Genomic DNA, 23,797 nt, shown 5'->3' with positions numbered 1-23,797 from the left:
CTGAGAGATTGCCCATAGCTCATCCCCATGAAAGGTAGTGTGAGAACCCCTGGCAGCCAACAGTAACTTGCCCGCTGATTTGGTGCAGGAAATATCTGCCAACTCTAAGTCGTCCCAGCGGCTCAGCTCTAATGGAACTGTCTCGGCAAAAACTGAACGTATGAGTAGTTGGGACTGTAAGTCATGTTACAATAAGCTCCACAACAGGATCTTTAAGATTTTTCTTTTTTTTTTTTTAATTAAAAAGAACTTTGGATTTTGCTGATGCTTCCTACTTTTTCTGGTTTGTGGGTTTGGTTTTTTTTTTAAGTTTGCTCTGTTAGAAAAACAGGACTCTGCACACCTAGTAGATCCATTAGCTACCACGCTTTTTAAATTGTTTTATTTCAAGTCCAACAGATATTCCATCTTTGTAACTTACCAAAAAAAAAATAAATACTACCATAGTACCTCCTGCCTCTGAGATAAGTTTTTTGTAACGCTATGAATGAGATTATTTTTTTTTTGTATTGAAGTCACTGTACAAACTACTGGAAGTGGTAGGAAGATTTTATACAATTATCCTACTCTAGCATCTGCATTTTAGTTTGACTTTCAGCAGCTAAAGATTGTTTAACTCTTGAAAATTAATAGATGAAGCTTGAGCAATTTTTCTTTAACTGCAGTCAAGAAGACTGAGGTCAATCTTGAAATAGACATAAGGGTAGTATTCTTGATTGCTCAGTTGTAAACCAGGGATGTCCACACCAGGCTGCAAAAGGAAAAATATGGCTTTAGTACCAGTAAACAAACTGTTGCACAGTTCCAAGCTACAGTGGATTGCTTCTGCCTTCCTCTTCCTCAGGTGGAATGGAGTTTTGCATTTGATGTGCTTAAGATGAGGAATTTACCACTGAGAATCTGGTGTTTGCTTAGTATTTGCAGGCTGCCTAATGCAGTTGGTACTGAGAATTCATGCTTTGTGAACGTGTATTGTAACATTTTTCTGTGCTTCAGCCCTAGAGCAACTCATTTCTTTCTCCTCCCTTTGTGCAATCTTACACTTGCTCATTTTGGGCTGTTTTGATGCCTGGTGGTCTAACCTAAGGTTTATCCTAAATTGTTTGTGCACTCAGATACGGGGAGGGAGACAGCAAGTCGTGCTGCTTGCTGAAGTGCTAGGTTAAGGTATTTAATCAATGACGGCCTTTACAGGGGATGGAGGTGTCACAGTCGTACCGTTCTGAATTCATTTTTCTTGCTTGTGTTGATCTGAATGGTACAGAAGACTTGAAGCTTTTTACCTAGAGCAGTTGCATAACTGAGCAGACCTATTTCAGTCCAGCAGCTGTAAACATCAGATGCTTCAACAGGAAATGTAAGCCATCTCTAGGCATCTCCATCATTCCTGTTACCCTGATCTATCTGTAACCACCAGGGATCCTAGCCTGACACAGTGTGAGGAGTTGCTTGCTCTAACCCCTGGACTGTTAAAGTGTTCATTTGGCTAAACTGAGACAAGCTACAGCATGGGTAGTTGTACTTTGAATACATACATCCATTATACTTGCTGCTGCGACTTCATCCAGGTGCTTGAAGACCACGTTTAGGACATCTCTCAGGCGTTTTACAGACTTCCTATTTGGCTGGAGCAGCATTGCTTGGAAATTCACTGGGAGGCCATACCTTGAAACACATCAGCATCCACGATCATCTGCGGGGAAGGGGCACACCTTTCCGCTCCCACCCTTGTCCCTCTTCAGCCTCCCGGCATGGCAGCTGATTGTGCGCTGCAGTGCACAATCTCAGCGGTGGTGTGCTGCCTCCTTCCCTGAAAGCATCTTCTTTTGAAAGCCAAAAGTCAACTAAACAGTGTTTTTCTGTTTTCCACTTCCCTGTAAGTGCCCCCAAAGAACCATTTTTCATTAACTTTGTCTGTCACCCTTTTTGTGGTCATCTGTATTGTCTCCCGTGAGTTTCTGGAGCGTGGCATGTCAGGGCTGCTCCCTCCCGTGAAGGAACTGCCCCAGGAAGAGCGCTGTACGTTTTGACTTCTACAGGAAGCTCAGCCGGCACTGTATGTTTACCCGCTTACCTCAGGACAGATTCAACAAAAACCCTCAAGGCTTTCACGTGAATCCAAGCCACAAATGCTTCACTGAAGTTCACCTTCAGCCAGCGCAGTAGTGGGCCCTGTGAGAACAGAAACAACGGTGTTGTGATCCCCTCGCTGCGTGAAGTGCTGCTGAAGCCATCGTGGGCTGCTGGGATAATCCTCAGGCAGCCTGTCAGCGGCTCCCAGTTTATCAGAATCTCGAGTGACATTGGGCAAATTCTGTTATCTATCCTGCGCCTCAGTTTTCTGGGCTAAATGGAGCTCACAGGAGTCTATTGGAACCACAAAGCCGTTTCTGAGTGAGAGGTGCTTAGGCACGCCAGGAACAAAGGCTGTCATTATGTGGGCCATCAACTCGATGTGCTACTTACATATTGTTGTTTCTTATCGGAAGCTAATTTCATCAGCTCTTCCTTTTCACATTTCAGTTCCTTCTCATCAAAATAAAATTCTCGAACCATGAACCTACAATTGAATGACATTTGTTCTCACAAGCCATAGTCCAAGCAATACCTGCACTCATTTCTTTTGCCTCTGGAGAAGCCGGTACAGGTGTTTCAAAGCTGTTAGCCATTTAACCAGTTAAAGTACGTGGAGGGTGGGAGTTGAAGCCACCCCAGAAAGCAAGCTTCCTGCTGTCAGTAGCATGAGAGCAGGAAGGGCAGCTCCAGGATCTGCAGTTTGGTGCTTAAATAGGATTACTGTACCTGCTGCCGCAGCTCCTTCCCACGCTGCCTTCTCAGTGGCTCTAGGGCCAGCAGCAGCCCAAACAGTAAAGAAGTCCTAAAAACCAGTGATGGATTCGGCTGCACTGCACACAGAACAAGCCTCACCTCGTCATGTTTGCTAGCCTGCCCTGCCTAGCAGTCAGTGCTTCTTACCTGTTCTCCCTGGCTTTAGCCTTGAAGTCATCCATCACTTTCCTAAACAGGGTCACGGTGAAAAGTCCTCCCTCTGCATCCTCAGCAATCATTCTGCAGGAGGGAAATTCACTGCTGTGATTTGACATGGCAAATCCCTCATGCTCTCTTTACCTTCCTCTTTTGCAGTTCTATTTTTCATTTATGATGCTGAACAACACCCTGTGTTTGAAAAACTGCTGTGACTGAAATAGGGAAAAAAGGCTTAACTAGCACCAGCCACGCTCTCGCCAACGTAAAACTCCTACAAGTTAAGTTCCTGAACCTGTCATAGTACACACACGTTCTACCTGCCCGATTTCTCTATGTTTCCTGGTAACGTTCCCCCACCTTCCATGCACTTGTGTTTTTGAGCCAGGCAGTAGCACACAGCTCTCTCCTCTCTCTGTGCCTTCCCACTTCTCCCATTTCAGGTAATAGCACTGTCACCTCTGGTGCCCTGGGTTGGACCTCATGGTCTGCGCGAGCTGAGCAGTGCAATGTTTAATTCCTAGGAAGGATTTTTTTACTCCAGGTGAAAAGATAATTTAATATGACATTTGCTAATGCAAATGGCGAAACACTGAATTATCCTGTTCTACAGCAGGAAGCAATTAAAGATGCAAAGATAGCATTTGAGCTTTTTAAAAAGCAGTTTCCATAAAGTTGCATGTGATTGCATGTGTCTGAATTATGCCTGGGTTACTGCAATAAATTGTCTGTTTTACACAAAAAGCAAAATCCCTGGTTGAAAGTAGAAAGGACTAGATTACTGGAAAAGGGAACAACTAGCTAACTGTAAAAAAAAAAAAAAAAAAAAAGTGATGATTATTTTTTCATTCATCTGCATTTCCCTTCAACAGAGTAATGTCTGATTTCAGCTGAGGATGAGATTGGGCAAATCCATATGTTAATGTGAAGCCCATGCATTAGACAAGTGATTCCTTCCAGGATCCAGCAAATTGAGGGGCTAAAATATGACAGGGATCTCTGAAATAGACAGGGACCTTAATGTGGAATTTCACTTACTTGGTGGAGCGAGGCACTACCATATCAGAGAGGGATTCATAGGTCTTCTGCCACTGTACGTAGCTTGACCTTTGAGCAACACAAAACAAAGCACAGTAAACAAATACAATATACTAGAAAGTAAATGTGTTGATAAATACAGTTAATTAATCTTGGCTTAATCAATTAAATGGCTTAGAGTAGAAGGGTTGGAGATCTTTGTGCTGGGTTATGTGATTAAGATACATCAAACCTCTCCTATCCTTTCCTTTCCTAATCACCAGCTAGGGAGATGTTTCCTTCAACACTGCACCCTCAGTCCTCACTTTGGGTCTTGGCATGAGGAAGGGCCCAGAGCAGGAAGCCGATGGTGGGAAGAATGTTGCTTTTGCCACAAACTACCAGGCTGCCACACAGCGTCCCATGCTCCAGTACCCCTGCACAAGCTGCCCCTGACCCATGGGTAGGTGTGGTACACCTGCTCGGTGCAATCCGAGCTGATGTGCTGCTACACTGCAACCACGGCAAGTGCCAGCACTGGGAGAAAGGGGTCAAGGGAATGGTAAGAGTTTGCAAAGCAAGAAGTCTGTTTATAGGGGGAATCTTAAAGAATGTGCAGATAATAAACTCAACAAACTTACCTCAGATAGCTTTTTGTAACATGGTTTTCACAGACAAAAAAAGTGATGGTACTGTATGTGTGTGTGTTGGGACAGGGCTATACGGAGAGGGAAAGTTTTGTGTAGGCTTCTGAGAAGGACATCGCGTAACTTCACAGCTGCTGCTGCTGTGGCCTTGTGAGTTTGCAGGTCTCATTCCTTTTATAAACTAGCTAAGCTCCAGTAAGTATCTGTTTTGCTCTTTTTTTAAACTCCTACTATTCCTACCAGGAGGCTGTTTGAGAACCCACCGTGTAACAGCTAAAAACCTACATCCCGTTTCTGCCCTCCTCTGAGTTCAGAGCAGTCTTTGTCTCCTTCTTTTGTGCTAGCACCACCCTTGGCAGAAACTGTTCTTTCTCTTTGCTAACAGCTCTACCCATGCCGCAGCCACAGCACTGACGAGCTGCCCCAACCTGACCCGCTATCGCCCGGATCCAGTGCTTAGGCCTGAAACTCAATGCCACACTGAGCACGTGTGCACACGCTGTTGCCTTACTTTGGCACCACGACGAGAAGTGTGATAAGATACTCGGAATTCAGAACAAAGTCTTCTTTATGCACGATGTCTGCTAGGGTCCGAGTCAGCAGATTTCCCCTATGGGAAGAAGACGACGGAAAAATAACATTAGCAGGAACCAGCAGCAGCACACTGGAGGTATTGTGCTGTGGGTATGGTAGCTAATAGTGTATACTGGGGTAGAAGAAAGCCAGGAAGGAGGTGGCTAAAGGACACCTCTACACTCCTAAAATGGCCATTTAGTTATTTTTATTGCAACTAAAAAGAATTAAAAGGCAACTGTCACTAATGGCAAAATATTAGTGACTAGCACTAGGTCAGTTAATGCCCTTTATGCGAAATTACACCATTCTGCTGCTATCGTTTCTACAGTAAGGGTGTAGATGCTTGGGAAGTGCACACCTGAAGTTACCACCCCGCTCCCAGTCATTGCTGCACCTTGTGGGAGGCACCTGCCTTCTCAAGGCTGACTGTTGAGCTGCCTGTGTGACTATGCTTTGGTCAGAGTAAGCAACGTCAGTATGGACCTAAACCATCAAAGCAACCCTGGCATACCTGGGCTGCCACGGACAAGCACACAGAGATACCTCCAGCTGAAGGACAGGGGGAGCGGCAGTCTCGTGCGCAGGAGGGGGACTCTTCACAGGCTAAGGCCACTTGATCACATTGAGTCCCACTAGCACTGCACACCAAGGAAGCGTAGATGGCTGGGGCTGGCCGGGCATGACTGGTAGGCATTAGGTGCATATAGGAAGAGAGCAGCTGCCCTCTTTGTCACTGGGCAGGAGTGAAGAAGGACCTAAACCAGTAGTCTTTAGTTTGAGGTTCACTGTGCCAGTCTAAATGTTAATTAACTGGCCAGTAACATCTTATCAGATGTTTGTTCAGCCCAAGCTAGCTGGCGCTGGTAGACACCAAAGATGCCAGCATTTAAAGGTGGACGGGACCATAAGAGGAAGATAGGCCTGGACCACGAGGTCTTCTTTCTTCTCCCTCATCACCTTGCTGGAAGCCTGTCATTGCTTATGTTCCTCACACAGAGCTTCTCTCTCCATCTCCTTAAAGCTGATGTGGAAGCTGGAGAGATGCTGCAGGAGTGGGCTGGGAATACAAACAGTGCCGAGAAAAGGGAAATGGGAGGTAACATTCCCTTGTCCCTCCGCCCATGATTATTCACGTGCACACAGCCTGAGAAAAATGTGTCTAGCACTGCCTGCACCAAGCTGGAAGCACTGGCCAGTGGTGCTGGCTGGTGGTGGTGAGGCATGGACACAGGAACTCAGCAGACAGAGGGGGAGACATAACCGTGATACGGCTCTGCTGACCCCCATGGGCACTGCAGTCCCCATGCTGAGCAGGTGTCCCTGAGGGATAGTGGGTTTTTGACAAACTTATTCTGAACCACCACCTGGAAGTATTTTTCTCTGTGGTTTCTGTTTGGGTTCAGTGGAGTTGGTGCCAGGCATGCTCGTTTTAGCTCCACATTCAGTACAAAATTCCAGCCACCCTGGGGTTTGGTTTGAGCCCCTGTGAGTATCTTCCTTCGGTAAAGGCTGGTTTCTAGGCAGGTTTCTAGCCTGGCTGGCTGCAGTGCCAGGAAGGCGAGGACCTACCTGTGCCCTGTGCCCAGAGCAAGAGGCCTGAGTAGGAAAGAGTGCCACATACGAGCATGCGTTGGGCAAGGGCTTGCACAGCATCATCTAAGTTGCTTTAAACTTACTGCCTACTGGAATTTACTATTATCCCCAGTGATACCCTGGAAAAAAATCCAGGTATCAGCACTGACTTAGGTAAAGACTATAAGCAGCTGAAGACAGGAGAGACAACATTTGTAAAACACTGACAGGGCATTACCTGGACCAACTGAATGAGACAAAGAAAAGAAAAATGTAAGTGGGATGCTGGTGAGGTGCGGGAACAAGCAAGACAGAGCTGTTTCCTAAGGGAGTTCTGCAAATGCTGTTCAGAACAAAGGAAACAGCTCTTTCTTGCAAAGAAATCCACTGGTTGACCCAGCTCATCTAATTTCTATCTTCCTGAAATCTCATCAGAATAATACAGTGTATTTGGTTTTGACTCTTTCCAAGACTGTCTACTCACAGTACCAATAAATCCTCTTAGGAGCTGCAGTCTCCCTGAGCTCATTTTGAGACATGCTGATCACACCAGCTACCACCCCACCCCCGCCAGCTTTCACTGGGTCTGTAGACGCCCAGCATGACCCAAAGCCAGAAAAAATTTGTTCCCACCAGAAGACACATGGTCCACAGCACAGCAATGGGTGTGAGCACGCACTGTCCTCCGTTCAGCCATGCAGCGTTCCAGATGTGAACAGGCATATCTATACTTACACAGTTTTTTTTTCCAGGCTTTGCAGATTTCCTTTAATGTTGTTGTATGCAGCTGATCGGGTCTTTAGGTCTGTTTCTATTTGAGTCACTTGCTAAAACAAAGTAAAAAAAGTGAGTCAACTCGGCGCTTGAGGTGGTGTCCTCACCCCTCTCCCACTACCTCTGCACCTTAATGCAAGGACACAGCTGCCAGCCCCTTGTAAAACCACCTGATTGTGGCCAAGGGAGCCAGTGCCGGAGCTCCCGTGGCAAAGGCCTCTGCAGAAAGTTGGATGCAGTTAGCTGTTGCTCTGTGTATTATAGCTGTACCTAAGGAGCAAGTTCACAGTTTCATTTGTTATCTAGATTGAACAACACATCATGCCTTCCTGAATGGACCAGCAGTGTAAATAATTCATCCAGTCTGCAAAGCATTTGATTTAATGTCAGGCCAATGATCTTGCAAAAGAACTCCAAAATGGAGAATAATATGCAGTAGATAAAAACAATAAAATACTGCAGTGAAGGGGATTAAAGCGCAGACATCACATCAATATATTCTAGTACATGTGGTAAAGTGCCATATATTTACAGACTGAATAGGTTTAAATATATGTATGTATCATTATTATTATTATAGTAGAAATTAAAATAATGTCAATGTTTCAGTGCAGAGCGTGTGCTTCTGAGCTTGCTCCTGCCCAAACCAAAGACAAAGCTCTCTCTGACTGCCATGAGAGGAGGGACCAAAAACTACCAAACAGACATGCTTCCCCATGCTGGCATGTTTCTAAAATTTGGATTACAATTTACCTTTGCTAATGCTTCTGATATATTCTTCAGTGGCTGCTTTATGGGATATTTGGCCATGTCCCACTCAAACCGTGTCAGGTAGCTAATTAGGTCAACTGAAAATGCAAAGAGATGCATTAAAGCAGACAGCTTACCAGATGGCAGGTCAAACTTTGGGTAGTAGTCCCCAGCAATAGCCTAGGTATAATTTTGATTAACATTAGCAGTGGGTGTGAACCAGAAGCCCACCTCATAGAAATCCTCCTATACATTTGATCCACATCAAATCTGCACAGATCATATGCTCAATCTAATCACCTTTCTAAATATCCCCAAACTTAGAAACTGAACCAGAAATCTTTTCTGCATTATACATAAAAGTATAGAATAAGCATTACTGTAAAATTAGCTGTATCAGCAGGACACAGCAATGTGCAGCATTCTTCTTTACAGCAGAAACAGCTTCACATAACCTCAATCTTGATTATTGCAAGATGCCTGAATTTAAGCCCAGCAAGAGCTATCAGAAAAATACTTTGTGCCCCGGACCAGCAGTAATACTCAGGGTTGTTGAGAGTTTGATCAAAGGTATTAAGAGTGTAGCTGATGTCACTTGTCTTTGATTCAGTCAAGCGCTGATGAGAAATCAAACAAATTCAGGTGCGATGGTTAATTTCTCTTTGACTTTGCACACAGAGCTCCCCATCTCGCATAAAGCTACACAGTATTTCTCTAAATGGATAAATCCAGTCACAGCATCCAACAACAGAAATTCATGCAAGGCCCTGTGCATGCAGCCCCCCCAAAATAAGGCACCCCCAGACCATGGGAATCCATGGCTTCTTCGAGAATTGAGGGAAGATGACACATACGACACCCAGCTCCTAGAACAGGATTGTGCTGTTTCACTCTGAAGACCAAGGCTCCTTAACATCAGAAAACATTAAGGCTTTGTACATTACGGTACCAAATAAACAATTCTTTTCTAGCAGCTCATGAAATCAGACAGCTCTGTGCCTCAGCTGAGTCCTGAGAGCCCTTAGGATACCAAACACACCCCTACACAGTGTTCTTTGGCAACTGTATGGGATGGGATAAACTCATGACAAGCAGCGGGGCTGGGACTGTCCCTTGTGGGTCAGGGAGGCTGGAGGAAGGCAGCAGGCAGGGTCCCAATGACTAGACAAAGAAGCCAGAGGCACTGTCACCTCCAGGGTGGGCTTTCTTCCAGACCAGGAGGGTAAACATAGCAAATATCTGGGAAGTTGCTCTGGGGAGATGGGGAGCAAAACAACCCGAAGGTGCCAAGTAAAAGGCGGGGCATGCTGGGGCCATTCAGTGCTCTTTGCTACATTGTCCAGAGAGTTAATTCATTCCCACAGTGAGGTCTGAGGACAATTTCTTGTGGGCTGGACTTCCAGGGTGTGGGGAAAACTTTATGAACTAAGCTGTACAAGAAGGAATGTGAAAAGTTGTATAATTGCCATACCACTAGGCTGAGGGTACTACCCTGTCCCATGTGATACCAAACACCCTTGGCAGGAGAGTGCTATCCTTTCCATGGGCTTCTCTCACCCCACAACAGAGTCAGTTTACCCTATTAGATTTCCAAAGCATGGAAAGTCTTATGTTAGGAGGAAACAGGCTTCTTATCAATGGATGAACTGCCTCGGAGGCAGAGAGCGCTGGCATAACAGTATACCCCTCTTCTTTTTTTGAAAACCACAGCTGTGTAAACCTCCCCCACAACCAACGCACAGGAGTCATGAGCCAAAGATCCAACCCTTTCTGCTAAGGTCTGATCAGGAACCAGCAAATTTTCCTGCACACGGAGTGTGTGGGAAGAAGGCAAAACTGCAGAAGGCAGGGAGAGCTATCACACAGCTCCTGCGTGCGCAGTTCTCCGGCAGTGCTTGCTCATGGTCTCTGGTGGGAAGGTAGGGATGTCAAAAATACTTGAGTGACAAAGTTCACGGAGCATTTTCAGCATGGGGTACATGACACAAGAATGTCATCCTGCTGCCTCTGTCCCAAGCTTTCTTGCTTAAGCTTTGCTAAATTCAATGGGAATGAAAGCTGCAAAGAGCAGGGTGTTACTGGGCTGTGCAGAGGAACAGTGCATTCACAGGCTCTTTAAAGACAAACACTGACCTATTTATAGCTGAGGAGATATTGAAGTTCCCTGAAGACTTACACATGCCCTTTCTATCCTTGCATTCCCTGAATCTCAGCAGAATTCAAATGTTAGGCAGTTAAGCACAGCATGAGTTCTCAGCCCATTTCACAAGTTCACTCCTGAGCAGTGCTCTGGCACTGGTGCAGTTTCGTGCAGCCTGATCTTAGGGATGGCACAAACTACTGCGAACACACTAGCAGAACTGAGCTTAAAATGCCAAGCAGTCCAAGCATCCTGATGCTCCTGGAATGGAACCCCTCATTATGGAACCTGTCAAGTCACTTCTAAAAGACTTCACATAGCTGCCCATCCAGGATAGATGCTTCCTACCTACCCCAGCAGGCTCACAGCTGCCCAGGAACCCCACAGCCTGAGTCTATTGTAACTTTGATTTACTCACCCAGCTCTAAGAGGCAATGCTAAATACTTTCCCTTCAAAATACTTGATTCTTCAAAATCTTTACGGTTCCCATTTTGCTCTATTTTGAGCTCATTATAAAGAATGAAGCTATTGAACCACACCAAATTTTAAAATTCATTTGGGTTTAACATTACTATAAGTGGAAGAGAATTGGGTCCAAATCTTTGAAGAAAAGCTTTGCTTACATTTCATATTTTTTATTCTATCATAAGCAAGAAAGAATTTCCTGCTGTCACGATATACTAAACTTCCCTTTATTACACAAACACACGTATCCCTTCTGTGAGACATCTCCACATGGCTGCTTCTGACTGTTGCCCACTAGAAAGTAGTGTGTATATTCACTTAACTAAAAGCAATGTATTTTCTAGTACTTTGCGTTATTCTTCACACAATTATAACCAAACAATTGTTAGACACACAGCCACCATCTTCAACAGTTCGTGGACTAAACTGCTGTCAGGGATACGTAAAACTGAGATGAAATCAGAAAAATTGTAGAGTGTAACTTAAAATTTGAGTTGGGATGGTGTAATAGTCTTAAATGGGACCGTGCAGCAAGAACTCGTCTTATAATTTTGTTCCTGCTTTCACAACCTCGAGCTTTAGGGTCTTTTTGCTAACCAGAGGGGGGAGGAGGAAGAATTCATACAGCAAAATTGCTGCTGCTTATGAAGAATGACCCTGGAATATATCAGGGGAATCCTCATATACTAAAGATGACTCAATTTTTTAAGATGCAGTCAATAATCTTGGAAAAGTTAATGTCTTAATGATATTTTTGGATGACCAAATACAGACAGAAGACAGAAATTATTAACACATACAAGTAATTTCCACAGCCTTCTATTACAACACATAAAGAGCTGAAAGGGAAATGGTGTAAAAAGAGGAAACAAAGGAAATAAGTGAAACCTGTTGTTTCTCAAGTCATAGGGATATCGTGATCAAGCTACGAGGTTGTCACTTGAGAAATCCATCGTAACCTGATCACTGTATCTCTACAACCAGACCAAGACTTGTGTCTAGCACTAATACACACAAATGCATGCTTGTAACAACACTGCAATCATCAATCCTCAACATACTTTTGAGACATTTCATTTTATCCTTTAGCCCTGAAACACAGTAAGTGGGATTATTGTATTTGTCAAGCAGTTGCACTCATCAATGTCTGTCTTATGTCATGCAAGGAGGACATTTCCAAAAGAACTTCCTCCCCATCCTTTACTTATACAGATCTGAAGTACAACGTTTCAGACAGTCAAAGGGTGATGGAGTGTGCATTGTCAGTTTATCTGAAAGCACCATTCTACAGGCCTGTAATCAGCATGTGTAACACATCCAATTTTGTTGTACTTCTCCAGGATAGCTGGGGAGGAATTTGCTCTGAAACACACTCAGGGTCTAATGCAACACGCAGAGATCTAGGAGCCATCAGTTTCTAAACATTAATTTTGTCCTTTAGGGCCTTGAATCATAGAATCATAGAATCATTAAGGTTGGAAAAGACCTCTAGAATCATTGAGTCCAACCATCAACCCAACACCCTCATGCCTCCTAAACCATGCCCTAAAGTGCCACATCTACACGTCTTTGAAATACCTCCAGGGATGGTGACTCTAGTATCATACTAGATAATAAAGTGGGAAAATAAGTTCATGGAAGTTATAAAAACACCATACTGACTACTTAGAGATGCTGCAGAGTAGCATACAGTAAGGCAACGGGCTCCCATGGCCCTCTGGCATGTCAGAGGTGCTCCTGCCATCACTGCCTGCTCTTCTTCTCTGCCACAACTGCTACCAGCCAGGCCAGGACAACACCGAAGGCATTTCCTCCTAACAGAAGTAGCACGTGCATGTCCTGCCAACCCCTGGCATGACCTTGTGCATGCAGGCCCAGCTCCATGTTTTGAAGCTGTTGCCTCACACATCCACCTGTGATGACAGAAATCTACAGTTAACAATTGTGATCTATCGCACCACTGTGGGAGGGAAGGTAGATCACTTGACAGATGTCATGCAGCCATACAGAATGATGATTCTGCATATGCAGAATAAATACAAAATTTAGCTGCCTGTAAGAGATCAAGCCCATACAGGGCACAGAAGGGTGCTAGGTCATTTTAGGGGTGAAGAAAGATGTCTCCTGCTTTCCTTTTCACTCCTCACTTCTGGTGCTAAAACCTAGTTCAGTACTAGACACTGAACACCATCTTGGAAGCAAAGTTGGCACTAGATAAAGCTTCTGCTAACTTTGAGAAAAATGGGAGCAGGCTAGATGTGTTCTTAAAATAATGTTGCTGATTGTTGTCCTTTCTAATGTATGAGTCTTTCAATTCTACATATTCATATTCTGAAGCAAACACAGACAGCATCAATGCATTAAAATATCCACATTCACAGCACCTACCTCCATTGGCCAGAAGATTTTCCTGGACTTTATCTTTTGAGTCTTCCATAACTTCTCCTATGTACTGGGCTATTTTCCTCATTATGCTTAGGTGTAACAAGAGAAGCTTTGTTAGTGAAGAAACGAAGTTAATACAAAACAGTTGCCACAATGATCTGATAAACATGGAGATGCCCAAACAAAACACTTCAGAAGCAAGGCAGGTTAATTTGCAATTCAAATGATGATAAACAACCTACGGTATATTGCAGAACTAAATGCCTTATTTCTAAATACACTGACCTCCGCAAACACATATTTAATATTATCTCCCCAGTGCTCTAGACTTCCAGAAGATCGAGATTTACTCATCTGTACACTCATGATACTCATAGCAGAAACCAGAAGGCAAGAAACCCATGTTTAAAACTCTAAATGTGTTGGAGGAACAAGAGGCTACATACATACTAACACTGGCTGAAAAACTGTTCCATGGGATGCTAAATAAACCCGTAGGGCTTGCTGAGGGGAAACCAAAAATGTTCTCTTGTTTGACAGGGAGAATTTCCTTCTTCCCCTTCTTTAGGGGACTCTTCCTCTCTTCTTTTTAGCATGGTGGACAAGACATTCCTTAAAGATGTGGGAGATTCAAATCCTCCTTCTGCCTGATTGAGAAGTGAATTGAACAGAACCTCTCCCGGAGAACATTGTCTCCACACAGTTACTTATATTTTGCTTATTTTAAAAAATAGGTTTATCAAGTCCCTCAAGCTGTAGATCCTCCTGGCCATAGCCAAAGTACCTATCTCATACAGGCCAAGAGCCCTTCTGCTTGTTCTATTATCCTTCTGTACTCAGAAGTATTCACAGAATTTGGCCTTCAGTTCCCTAACCATTCCAGGCTGACTACACCTTCTTAAAAAAAAAAACACAAAAAAAACCCCCAACAGCTAAAAAGTAACTGCCTGATCATGAAATTGGCAGAGACATGAAGTGGACATAATCCTTGGCGTGGTCACATGGAATGGAGCATAATGGCAGGCGGCTTCTCCCTTTCCTTCATTACAGAGGAGAGACTACTGCAGCTGCAGATGAGCTAGAGACTGAAAGGGACTCCAGGCCAGGTAGAGATACCATGAGAGCATCAGAGAAAAGGATTTTATTTGATGTGCTGCAAAGCAGATATATGGGCCATTTAAAAGCAGTAATTCATAGAGGTAAAGATTTCATCTATCTCCATTTCTGTGAAGAAACTCACAGTCTTTGGAAAGGTTTTCCAGTCCTGTGATGGGGAGGAAAAAGCTGAGATTGCTGATGCTGCCAAGAATGCAGTAGTCAGAATTCCTGTAGTTTGGGGTCATTCAGCCTGGGGAAAAGAAGACCTTATTGTGGCCTTCCAATATATAAAGGGGACTTATAAGAAACATGGAGAGAAACTTTTTTACCAGTGCCTATAGTGACAGGACAAGGGGCAACAGTTTTAAACTGAAAGAGGGTAGATTTAGACTGGACATAAGGAAGAAATTCTTTATGATGAAGGTGGTGAGGCACTGGACCAGGTTGCCTAGAGAAGCTGTGGATGCCCATCTCTGGATATGTTCAAGGCCAGGTTGGATGGGGCTTTGAGCAACCTGGTCTAGTGAAAGATGTCCCTGCCCATGGGACGGGGGTTGGACTAGATGATCTTTAAAGGTCCTTTCCAACCCAAATCATTCTTCTCATGTCCCTGGACAGGCACAATTCAGAGTGTCTATAGGAGAAATCTATACCATTGTGCTCTAGTTCGCAGCCCTCTTAGAACTCTGCAGTTTTCCACCATCCAGCTGCAGCCACTTTGAGACCCAATGCCAGCTGAGCATTGCTGGAGAATGCTGCATGTTGCCCACACTCGGGCTCCGGGGGCAGTGCAGGGATCCACACAGCGGTTCCCCATCAGCTGTGACCTTGCCAAGCACTTCTGCAATTTTCAGCTTGTAGACACAGCTGGTTTTCAGCCTCTTCATGATGTTCAGGGAGCCCAGAGGAACTTGGAACAAGATGGGACTCCAGAGAAGCTGGTAAGAACAGTATAGTAGGAGGCTAAGGGCATAATGGAGAAAGCAGCCAACAGGAAAGTGTATAAACCACTTGCTTTGCCAAGGGCTTGAGCTGCCTTCATTACTGTTGAGCGCAGCTGGGGGCTAACCTGATAGCTGGGAGCTCTGGTCTCTCTCCATAGGTATAGACAGTGGGACAGGTATGTGTTCTCATTCAGCCGACTGTCCTAGCTGCCCAGGTGAGGCCTGGATCCCTTCCAGCCCACACGGCCCAAGGTCCCTGCAGGCAGCATGTACACACTGGGCCAGAGCAATATTTGCCAGTCCTGCCTTAGTCTCTGTGCCTTGCCTTGCATCCTGTGAAATGTAACTGGGATTCACTCATCCAATACATTCCCCATGCAAAGACAGGACACACACCCTGCATACCACTGATGTCTGAGGCAAGCAAGAGCAATCAGACCCCCAGAGAAGCCCCATCAACTATAGTGACACTGAACAGCAAGCAGCTTTCACATCCACCCCTTAAACCTCTGCCTTTAGATGAGATGAATCCCACCTTCAGCAAATGCAATGCTCAAATGATGTGTTATAAAAGGAGAGGGTTTCAGTTAAACTGCCTTGAGAAGTAGTAATAAAAACCTGTAAAGAGAATAACTCCATTTAGCCTATTATTATGTCTCGAAAGATTCACATTCTGCTTCTGAAATTGTTGCAATGTCATTACTTTAAAAAAAAAATTAAATAATACTATGTATTAAAGGGTGCTACTATCCAGACCTCCAAAATACCAGGAGGAGCAAACACCCTGCAATCTGAGGCCACTGCAGAATGCTCTGCCAACCAAGGACCCAGGAGAACCCCCGAGTAAAAGTGACCAAGGGGACAGTCAGCTTGTGCGAGCTCCATGCTACCACACAGTGACATGGAAAAATACTCTGCTTCCCTGCGTAAATAAGTAATAAAAGTATGTGGAAACAATAGATCCTGCAAACTCTTGCCCCTTCTCTGCTGTCCTGGCAGGAGGCAGTGCTGACAGGTTTGCGCTGCCTGGCTTTCCTGGCAGTTGTGTTTATCTAGCAACAGTTCAGCAGGTAGCTGTTTCACAGGAGCTGGAAAATAAATGCTCAGGTCATTTGAACAGGCTTGTAACCCTCTGGATGCCATTTACTTCAACGAAGTGCAAACGTTTGGCATTTTAACCCCTGAATCACTATTTAGACTTAAACCCCTGGGCATTTGTTTAACACAAAATGCTTTTGTATGTCCTTGGGGGACTTGGTCTGTGTTGATTATTCTCTGCTACTACTCTAATACATTTTCCTTATTTTTTTAAACACATTTTTCTTGTTTTTAAATCTTGCTGATCCTCCTTGGGTACATAATTAGGTAGGTGAACGAGATGAGTAGGAAGAGTCCTTACCTCAGCAGCTTACGGTGGAAGAGCCTCACTGCCCCCTGTGCTTGGTGCCTATATCTTGTCATACAGTATGTGCCATTACGGGCATTAAAGAGACAATTAGTGGAGTAAAGTGGGATATAGTTTGAACAAGGAGCTGTACCGTGTTGTCAAGTTAAGACAAAGGGTGAGCCTAGGAAGCTCATATTGACATTTCACTCAAGATTACCCTCTGTGATCTTACACGGGTCCTCCAGACAGCTTTTCAGAAGTCTGAATTCCTCACAAACCTGGGAATTAGCTAAGCCCTTCTGAAAAACAGTTCTGCATGATTTTTGGCAGCCCTCAAACCCAGATCACACCGTTGCTTGCCTCTCTGCTGCCCTGACTAGAGGCACCTTCCATTAGAACAGACAGCAGGTATTGGCACTGTCTCTCCCCAAATTTGCCCCATCCCCAGTTCATGAAGTATGAACCTGCAGTATGAACCTGAGACCTGAACATGTTTACAAAGGATTTGGGGCAGGTTTTTTGTGAGGGTCACAATGGAGGAGGTTTTCTTGATGAATTAAGCGCTAGTTGCTCTGTCCTGATAAAAATCCTGGAAAAAAGTGATATGGTTTAGTTTTAGATAGTCCTGTGAGGAGCAGGGAGTTGGGCTTGATGGTTTTTATGGGTCCCTTCCAAATCAAGATATTCTATGATTCTAGAAAGATCAATGTTGTGTGCAACCCGGAGCAATCAAATCATCCTAATAAAGCCCTGCTGTAGCACCAGTGAAGCAGAAAAAAAAAATCCTATGGAGAAAGGTATTCTAGCAGACTTACTTTTACCCAAACTGCCTAGCATAGATGTAAACAGCTTATATCAGTGCTTCTGTATGAGCTTGCAACTGCCTGACAAAATCTTCGAAAGTATCAAGCATATTTAGACAAGCAAATCCTTATCAGTCCTGGCTGGAGGAAAAAAAAAAAAGGCAAAAAGCCCCAGAGCTAACACATGCCTCTGTGACCAAGACCAAAACTATATGTATGGTATATGTGAGGTAAGCAAAAACCAAACCAAACCAAGAACAACACCAAAACAAAAAACCAAACCAAAAAATCCCAGCAGCTTGCACTTTCATTGCTCCAGCAACAAAGTCTATTTTGTGCCATGAAGTATCTTACAACCCGGCATTTTCTCAGCTTGCCATGGTTATTATTCTTTGTACACCTGGGTCAGTTTGGCCCAAAAGGCAATATGGGCAATGATCAGCAAAGAGATCATGTGAATCTTTGCATAAGTAGATTTTATACAATATGAGTCAAGATCTCGATTTTCAAGGAGTTTAAAAGTCTGAGAGGGAGAGCTCCGGATTTTGTTCAGAAAAACTTATTCCTCAGAACTCCTTATCTGGTTGAAAAGGGGCAGAGGCTCAAGAGAAATATTCCAGGAAGATAAGATCAAGGAGGGCTTCATATTCTCCAAATGCCATTTTATTAAGTTAAGTTTCTGGATGGGGCAGGATGATGTTCTTGAAAACAAAAACAAACAAACAAAAAACCAACCAACCAACCAAAAAAAAAACCACCAAAGAAACCCCCCACCTTTTCTAGCAGTTTCCCTTTGAGAAACAGCTCCCATAGTACTGCCACTCAAAGAGACTGCTGGGCAGGCAAAACTATCACTGGCTCAATTAATCCAGATTTGAAGGAATGGTCCTTTCTTTGTGATGATTCCATGGCAACACAAGGGTTAAACAAAGCCTGTCCACTTTAGTCCAGCTGTAGTCCGGGCTGAACAGGGTCAGACTGAGGTGAACGCAAGGACATATCGCCCCATAAAAACAATGTCTGGTTTTCATTTGTAGGTAGTAAATAAGATTTATTTTACCTTTCAGCAAAGCTATCAAGTTTTCCCAACTCATCTGACAGACCAACAAGAGCATCCAGTGTCCCCACCTGTGCAAAAGATAAGAAGTAAGTGAAAGATGCACAAGTCCGTCTAAGGCTTCTGTTGGCAGAGTCTTAGGGACATCGACTTGTGTTCTGCCAATTCAAACTGCTAAGCTTTATTTACTTAGTGGAAAATAGTAGCAATTCCTTTATCTGAGACCTAGGGCATAAAAAGCCTTTTCCAATAAAGGAAAAAACGTATGTGTAGTCTCAAGATTCCACGTCAGTGTCTTCCTTCCTGTTTTCATTCCTGTATCATCAAGCAGCATAGACTGGTCTTTTACATGATAAAAGAGTGACTAGAAATGCACAAAATATACATTCAAACACATGCGATGTATGGAGTGAACCAAGGGAAGCAGCACTTATCCAAAAAGGTGTCCTTGTTTGCATTCTTTGCTATTACCAAAGACTAAGGCTCTCACAAAGCCATTTCCTCCAAGTTCAACATCTGCTTTTTGTATGACTCTGTCACAGTCACAATCTTATGCTTATGGTATTGCAAGATATTGCCGAACCTTTTCTTGTAATGTTGCCAGCTCAACATTATGAAGGGTCAAGCTGAAGGAGAAGAAACAAATTTTACATAGAAAAATTAGCAGAATATTAATGGACTGGTTGCATCTGCCGACACTGCAAGTGCTTTATTTCCTTTGACATAAGCAGACTCACACCAACACCGGCTGGGTAAGGCCCATAGGTGGTAAAAATCATATCAATCTCAGGTACACATGCAAAAACCAACATTCCCAGTCTGAAACACTCATGTGACGACTCAGTGGGTTGTTGCTCAAGAACAGGCCATGCTCCCCTTTTACTTGCATTCTTATGTAACCAGGATAGCTCAAGTTAGAACAGTTAATGAATTTTTTGGGTTAAAGCCACATCCTGGATGCACTAAGAGTAGCTTTGTTGAGTGATGTGTGATGGCAACCCCCCTGGGAACCAAGTTCTACTTCTGTGGTAACTCCATTGACTTCAATGCAGCATATTTGGATTTTTCAAAGCCACAAGTGAAATAAAAATAAGGTGCAGATCTTATAAAATAAGGATTAAATAATGCAAAGATATATAAAAAAACCCCATGGATTAATACGCTTCCTATTTATATGATGATATGAAGCTGGGTAGCGTAGCTGAATACACACATATGTCCCTTTCCCAAGGAGTAATGTACATTATAGCACTGTTTTCTCTGTCACAAGTCTTACCGGCACGGTTTGAGATACTTAGCTACTCCCTTTGCATTAGCAATCCGAGATGTGCAACGCTGTATGACTTTCGTGACTGGGAGCAAAAGGTACATTGTACGCAATAGATCAGTTGTTTAACTGGTCATCTTGGCTCCTTATACACACATCCTTCCAGTGTGAAGGTCAGCTTCACGCACAATGGCTTCCTTCCCTCTAATCAATTTTCAGTTGACTGAACACAACTCATCCCTTGGCTGCAAACTACTTCTACTCTCTGCATATTATCCCAAAAGATAAATCTCATGTTTATCCCAAAAGTCTTTAGCCCTGGCTAATGCTGCTGCATCGCCCCCACACAAACCCCTTCCTCATTTACCTTTAAGTCCGGAATATGGAATTTGCTGTTGCTGGACAGGTTGGATTTAGACGTCACTGTGTTCATTCTCTCCCATGCCTGCAGATTTGTTTTATCTCCCGGGGCGGAAATTAGCCAGAACTCCGACATGATCTAGTATTTTCCTTCCCTCCTGATCACTGTAGAAACACAAAGCAGGTAAGTGGGTAGAGCAGGCTCTTCCCTAAAGAACCGAAAAAGTTAGAACAGATTCATGATTTTTTTCAGAAACACAAGGACAGTGAGTCAGTCCTGTGTCTCAGGCTGAAATGGAACATGACCTTCTCCTGAATGTCACGGAAAGAGTGCAGCCGGCCGTTCCTCCTTTCTCAGGGTTGTTCCATCCAGTTTCTGAATGAAGAAACGAAGCTTCCTCCTCCCCTTTCCCCTCCCAGCCTGTTCCATTCCCCTTGCGCTGTAAGTCCAGTCTCCGTTAAGGAGTTTGAGGGACTTCACTAAACCATCCAAACGGAATTAAGGATTTCTGTTTGATAAAGATCTCTCAAAGTTTTGGACACTTGCAGGCAAAGCTGAAAACAGGATATAAAAAGACCTCTGCTCAACCTGTAGGCTGCAAAAGATGCCACTGGTGAGGTGGAACATTACTTTGCCCAGGTTGGATAGGAGGGAGCTGGAGGAAGGCGAGCGGCGGCATGCAGAGGCGGTACCAACAGAACGACACGGATCCAGGGGAGGGAACGACACTGTGTGAAGGGAACGGACCAGGGCAGGTCAGCGAGGGGCAGAAACCACAGGGAAATCTCCGGTCCTCTCGGCGGGCTCTCCCCGGCGCCTCCCGGGTGCCTGGGGTCAGCAAGAACTGACACTCGCCTCTCACGGGGGTCCCGGGGGGCCGGCGGTGGGGGCGCTGCGAAGGGGGGGATGCTGCGGGCGCGGGGGTCCCTGCCCGCCCCTGCCCGCCGCCTTACCTGCGGCCGCTGCCTCCCCGCCCGCGCCGCGCCGCCGCTGCTGCCGGCCCGGGCGCGGGGCCGGCGGGGCGGGCGGGGCCGGGGCGGGGCCGGGGCGGGGCCGGGGCCGGGCCGGGGCCGGGCCGGGGCGGGGCCGGGGCGGGGCCGGGGCGGGGGGCGGGGCCGGGGCGGGGCCGGGGCGGGGCCGGGGCGGGGCCGGGGCGGGGCCGGGGCGGGGCGGGACTGCGGGGGGGGCGGCAGCCACCGAATGCACGGCGAGGGGGCAGCGGGTCCCTCTCGGAGCAGGGCGGGCTGTGGCACCTCATGAGACAGCCCCTTCAAAGCGGCAGCAGCTCTAACTCTTGCAGCTTTTCATCTTTTTTCTGCCTTTTAAACTCGCAAAAATCACGCAGAGGCCATGTGTTTTCGCCAAACACCGGCTGCCTTTAGCAAGTCTGAAGGGTTTGGAATAATTAAAGAAACTTTTAGGAAACTCTTGTTTCTGGGACTTCCCTGGATGCTTTATTTAACAAAGACCCAAGCGGCGCAGGGGCCCGCAAGGTAGCGGTGCTTCCTCCGCTAGTGATGCCTCGTCCTTGGTAGAATATAGCTGTAGCTTTTGGTCCTTACTAAGTCTCGAGTTTGCCTTATGTTGCCTTAAGTTTTCCTAAGATACCGGGAGTGTTTCGTAGCTCGTATGGAGTAACGTGCTGCAGCCCCTTCTAAAGCAGGCGCGCCCTGAAGGAAACGAGAGTCTAAACACTTCCTGCACCTGCCTTTGAGTGGCATCTTTGCAAGTGGAATTTATCCCCCTCATAGAGAGTACGTGGTGCATCCAGTTCTCATTTGCATAGTCTAATCTCTGTACTATCATATAGCACTTAGGCAATCACTCCTGTTACTGGTGATTTATTTTCTTCAAAAGACAGTGCGATTTTTGCTCATGTTTCTATCTATCAAATGTAAATGAAGCTCCACAAGAAATTAAGCAGAAGGATGCTCTTCGTTTTCCACATGATCTGGCCTAAACTGAGAGGGGTTTGAGTTGCTGGGCCAGGCAGGTCTGGCCACGCACACAAGCAGAGCTCTTGACACCTCCAAGAACCTTAAATAAAGGCCCCTAATGGGTTTAAGTATCTCCAGCACTAAGAAGCAGCTGATGGAAGACATCCTGAAACATAGTCTTGGACTTGGACTTTTCCATCTAGATCATGCTTTAGACAGCTAATGTACAGGTCAAGGTCTTAGACTCTAAATCTGTAGACTGTTTAGATTAGCCAAGGATTCATCTCCCTTGCTTCTTTTTAACATTTGTAGTGACATAGGAAAAGCAATACCTGTGTGGAGGAGAAGAGCCTCTACTGAAAGCTTGCCAGAAAATACACTGAGAAGATCTGTAGCTGAATTAACCAGTCTGTGGGGTTTTTTTGCTTGGTTGTTTTGGTTTGTTCTTTTTCCTTTCCAGGCTAATTAAACATTCAGTGTTCATAACTGCGATTATTCCAGTTCTTTTCAATCATGGTGTCCCCTAGGGCACAACAAAGGACTTTCCAGAACTTATGCAAAAAAACTAACATACTGATGTGTGTGATGGCAATCACAGGAAAGACTGATTATTGTCTAATCTTCATTTTTTCATTTCTTTAGACTATACATTTTAACAATGAAAAGCGAATTAGCTGATGTTTGAGTATGTGTATCATATATCTCTACCTTCCAGACAGTGGTCTGGAAGGGATAGTAAACCTCGTCACCTAGATGAGGCAGTTCTTTCCCATCTCAGACCAAGTACAGTTTCGCTGCATCCTTGCTGCAGTCTCAAGCCATGGAAATGTTTTGCATTGTTAATTTTAGAAATGTTATGTTCTTATAAGCTTCTTAGATGTAGAATTGTGTCAGTTGACACTACTGTTAACAGATGAGAAATGTTATTTGCTGCAGTGGCACTAGCTGTTGGGGATGCTTCTGTACAAATGGATAGTATAGTAAATAAGGTAAAATTCAAGCTGAAAGGTTGTCGGATTTCTAGATTCTACAATATATGTTATTTCCTTCCTAAATATTTTTATTGCAGCAGTGTCACTTTTCTGTTTCTTATTTTTCCATATAGAATATTTTGCTTTGGTTACTTTTATTAAAGTGGAAAATATTTTGCTACTTAACTTATTGTTTTAACAGAAAATTATCAAGGAAACTTGATGTTAATGCCTAAGCAATGTCCTGACAAATGTTTTCTATAATTGCATTTTCTGGTTTTACTGTGACTTAAATTTTTTTTGTCCTATTATATATTTTTTTAGTCTGTATGAAACAGCAGTGAAGGAGGGGGGAAGGAGCATGCAGCATTAGTTGCCATGGTGTACAGGCAGTGTGCTGCACGCTCTGGCGGTAATGCAGGTACGACAGCTCATGTCTCCCCTGCCATTTCCCTGGCTGGGGCGGTGTGTTGGGCCGTGTGATCTCAAAGCTCTCTTATTCCCTCGTGATCATCATGTGTCTTTCTGCTCCCTTTGATCCATCAATGCAATGAACCTTCCTGTAACTTTGCCTCCCTGCGTTTATGAGTACTTCTTCAGATGTCACACCAAGGAGCAAAACTCTGCCTCCAAACAGTCATTAAGCACACTGAAATATCC

The 23,797-nt window shown here is 44.7% G+C and overlaps 1 protein-coding gene across 2 annotated transcripts; it reads right to left on the bottom strand.

The window, feature by feature from the left end:
- Positions 1–347: 347 nt before the first annotated feature.
- ATP6V1C2 (ATPase H+ transporting V1 subunit C2) lies at positions 348–21,263 on the bottom strand. Of its 2 annotated transcripts, none has more exons than XM_064448036.1 (13): positions 21,183–21,263; positions 20,236–20,393; positions 18,605–18,672; positions 13,316–13,401; positions 8,325–8,419; positions 7,533–7,624; positions 5,161–5,259; positions 4,024–4,092; positions 2,977–3,069; positions 2,467–2,560; positions 2,075–2,172; positions 1,536–1,665; positions 348–751 (listed from the first exon to the last, which is right to left on the bottom strand). In XM_064448036.1, exons 2-13 carry the CDS (start codon positions 20,362–20,364, stop codon positions 656–658), a joined length of 1,149 nt encoding a protein of 382 aa, XP_064304106.1. In that variant the 5' UTR covers positions 20,365–20,393; positions 21,183–21,263; the 3' UTR covers positions 348–655. The 2 variants fall into 2 exon arrangements, with proteins under 2 accessions (XP_064304106.1, XP_064304107.1); XM_064448037.1 differs by lacking the exon at positions 21,183–21,263 and adding an exon at positions 20,535–20,681.
- Between the last annotated feature and the right edge of the window lie 2,534 nt (positions 21,264–23,797).

Source organism: Phalacrocorax carbo, chromosome 3, assembly GCF_963921805.1.
Source record: "Phalacrocorax carbo chromosome 3, bPhaCar2.1, whole genome shotgun sequence".
NCBI classification, from domain to species: Eukaryota; Metazoa; Chordata; class Aves; order Suliformes; family Phalacrocoracidae; genus Phalacrocorax; species Phalacrocorax carbo.
The sequence above is the reverse complement of the archived record's forward strand: the minus strand, read 5'-3'. Positions and strand labels throughout refer to the sequence as shown.